This window comes from Micropterus dolomieu, linkage group LG09 (assembly GCF_021292245.1).
Source record: "Micropterus dolomieu isolate WLL.071019.BEF.003 ecotype Adirondacks linkage group LG09, ASM2129224v1, whole genome shotgun sequence".
Classification (NCBI taxonomy): domain Eukaryota; kingdom Metazoa; phylum Chordata; class Actinopteri; order Centrarchiformes; family Centrarchidae; genus Micropterus; species Micropterus dolomieu.
The window spans coordinates 22,878,418-22,881,666 of NC_060158.1; the positions used below are offsets into that span (position 1 = coordinate 22,878,418).

At 40.5% G+C, this 3,249-nt stretch overlaps 1 protein-coding gene across 1 annotated transcript in view; it reads left to right on the forward strand.

Moving 5' to 3' along the window:
• lg09h5orf49 (linkage group 09 C5orf49 homolog) overlaps positions 1–1,959 on the forward strand; it is a 6,881-nt gene extending 4,922 nt beyond the window's left edge. The window contains exon 4 of the mRNA XM_046058968.1: positions 1,696–1,959. Coding sequence (XP_045914924.1) covers positions 1,696–1,875 — 180 coding nt within the window. The 3' untranslated portion in view covers positions 1,876–1,959. The remainder of the gene's footprint in view (positions 1–1,695) is intronic.
• Positions 1,960–3,249: the final 1,290 nt, after the last annotated feature.

A 3,249-nucleotide genomic window follows, 5' to 3' on the forward strand; every position in this document is an offset into this window, starting at 1 on the left:
AGACAGTTGTAAAGAAAGAACATCTTTTTCTTCTGTTCTCTACTTGTTATAGTTACACAGTATTAGGGGTGTGGGCTGTATTAAAAGTATCCACTGTTCTCCCATGCTCTAACACACAGTAACGATGAAATGTGTGCTGTTCTCACATTCTTCCTCTGTATGTACACATAAACAACAAGGCAGGGAAATATAAAAGGAATTTATTTTATTGTTTGGGTACATTATTGTTCAGTGTACATGTTCACATCTGAAACAAACTTTACGTGCTTGATAACTCTCCCACCCCGCAGACATCTACACGTCAATACCGATTTATATTCATAGCGGCAAGTGCTATGTAGCTCCACATAGGGGACACAGGAAGTGACATATAGCACATTCATGCGGCGTCGGAACCGCGTAGGAAATTCGGCCGGCTCACGCGCGGACGCGCTTACAAGTGCGAGGGCCCGCCCAACGCTGCTTGCAGCTTTAATTGTATAAACTATTCAAAGGAAAATTGTAGTGGGTTATTTTTTGTTCCTGTTTCCACTTAGGCTGATGCAAATATAAACCCACCAGTCAATCTGCCACAGCCAGAAGTAGGTAGTGTCAGCTCTACAGATAGTTAGTCTGATCTCCCTGAAGTCAGAGGCTCCCAGTGTCCAAAAATCTGCTGGCTCACACTGAGACACACTGCTGCCCTGGGTAATACCTAATACACCATTATGGCTTAGCTAATAGTTTCAATTGTTGGGCCTATTTTCACTCCTGCCAATATTGTACCCTATTACATGGAATGGCAGTGAAGAGGCAAAATGAAAACTTAAGGCAGAGATGGAGTAACAATCAACTCAGTTCTGACAGAGTTCTTTTTATTGTGCTTCAACTGTAATGCCTATCGCTTTATAACATCATGTTTTGCTATCAAAAACAATCCCATAACAATGCATCAGAATAGCAGCAAGTTCAGTACGATCATAGAATAAGGAACCTGATGCTGTATACTACCCCTGCCTTTCAATGCTAAACTCTCAGCATTCACTGGACACATTTGGGGCTAAAATTGCTCAAAGCATCAGTACAGCAGCACTTGTAAACATCTACCTTTTAGTACGTTCAAAGCAAGATATGACATGACCATTTAAAATGATATACAAAACTTTGTGGGCATGAAACGTCCAGCTCATGCCACTGTACTGGAATTAGTGGATAGACCAAGTCAAAACATTGCCATTTATGGAATCATTATGTATTGTACTATTAGCAAGTAAAACCACTTTTGAATTTAATACAGAATAGTGAGTACTACAGTATACCACTATTGTAATGGCTTAGCTACTAACTTAATTTCTACTTACAGTGATCTAAACAAGCACCCAAACAAGCAACTGTATCATTTTATCTGATTCGTTTGATGTATAAACAGAGGTACGTATGTGATTATAGGTTTAGAGTTTAATTTGTATACATCCATTTAAATGTATGAATTGTCACGGACAAGAAATTACAGGTGGAACTAACACTGTTGATGATGGCTCTGTCCCACTTTGGTGACGTTAGTTAGTAGGCCGGGCCAGTAAGGGAACAATACCTGGCCCCCCAGAACTGACATACCTAACTGAAATGCAGCCATCATTAATGTTATTATGAACCGATCAGATATTTTCCCCAAACATTGATTCTGTGTCTCTCTGCCTTACTGTCCTGCCCCAGGAGATGTCCAGAGTTGTTCCTGTGCGCTCCTCTTCAGAATACGGCCGCCGTCCTGTTCCCGTCCTCTACCAAACAGGCCGGCAGTACAAACATGTGGCTTGCATCAAAGCTGAATTTTTCATGAAAAATGGGATCATCTGGAATGTGGCAGAAGGATACGGATCAGTGGCCCCTATTTGAAAGCCTGAAGTCTCCCAGCATGAGATGAAAGTGTTTCTTCTCACGGTGAAAGCATTTACTAATAAACCCGTGTTGCAGAGCGTAGATTTACTTGATAGGTCCATTGTGAAAGAATTCAACCATCATTTAATCAGACGACATAGAATCTTGATATATTATATACTGGTAATTAGCAAGAAATATAGTTATTTTAAGTGAAATATTACCTGTCAAAAGACCTTAAAGATTAAATCAGAAAATATGAAGACAGTGACATTTACCAGGATCCTCACGCTACATTTTCTAGTTTGAGGCTGATATCACTCCGTCTCTATGAACGTCCTTTAAAGGTTTAGGTGGTACAGACACTCTATAAATCAAAAAATGTCCACCAGTGATTGCAGCTCAGTATTGCACATATCAAAGACCAGAGTATTGGTGTTCAGATTTCTGCCTTTAGTTTAATGTTTGTTTACTTTGAGGCTGAAGGTCCTGGGTGACGGTGCACATTGTGAATTCTTAAACTGAAGAGGATATCTTTATTGAGCCTGCCACTTACTACTGAAAGTGGGGATAAGATGAATCTACATAAACTGTTTACAAAGAATTGCTCCAACCAAAACCATGATCATTAGTTCTGAGCAGATTCACATTTATTCTAACCACCATACATCACCAGTACTTGATCTCTCCCGTTTTCTGTCATGCAGGTGACTTCTTGTTACCCTTGCCTTGTGTAAACAAAGCTCTTTTCGTGCATCACTAACCTCTTTGATTTGCAAGTTCTTGAATTCTCTCTGTGTATAAATTCTGAACCCACGCAACAGAGACCACCCTCCTACATAATGGGATTTTATTTTGAGCACAGACATGTCTCATTAGGGCCCGAGCACGACCGTGCGAGGTCCCTATTGAATCTGCTCGGATTATTAGGGCCCGAGCACGACCGTGCGAGGTCCCTATTGAATCTGCTCGGATTATATTTTTTTTTTTTTTTTTTTTTTTTTTTTTTTTTTCTGCAAAGTAGGCCCAAATGACATGGCCTAAACATACTCGAAAACTCACCAAAATTTGCAAACATGTCAGAACCGGTGAAAAATTTCGTATTCTACAAGTTTCGCACATGGGCGTGGCAAAATGACTCGCTAGCGCCACCTTGAAAATTGGAAATGATTAGCCCCTCGTTCACGTTCAACCTACATGTACGAAATTTTCTGGGGACATGTATCGTATCAAGACGCACAAAAAAGCCTCAAGAACCCATAGCCTAAAGTCAACAGGAAGTCGGCCATTTTGAATTTTATGGCCATTTTTGGATGATTTACACACTTCGTACTTTAACGAACTCCTCCTAGGGATTTAGTCGGATCGACGTCAAATTTCTGCTGTGCCTTC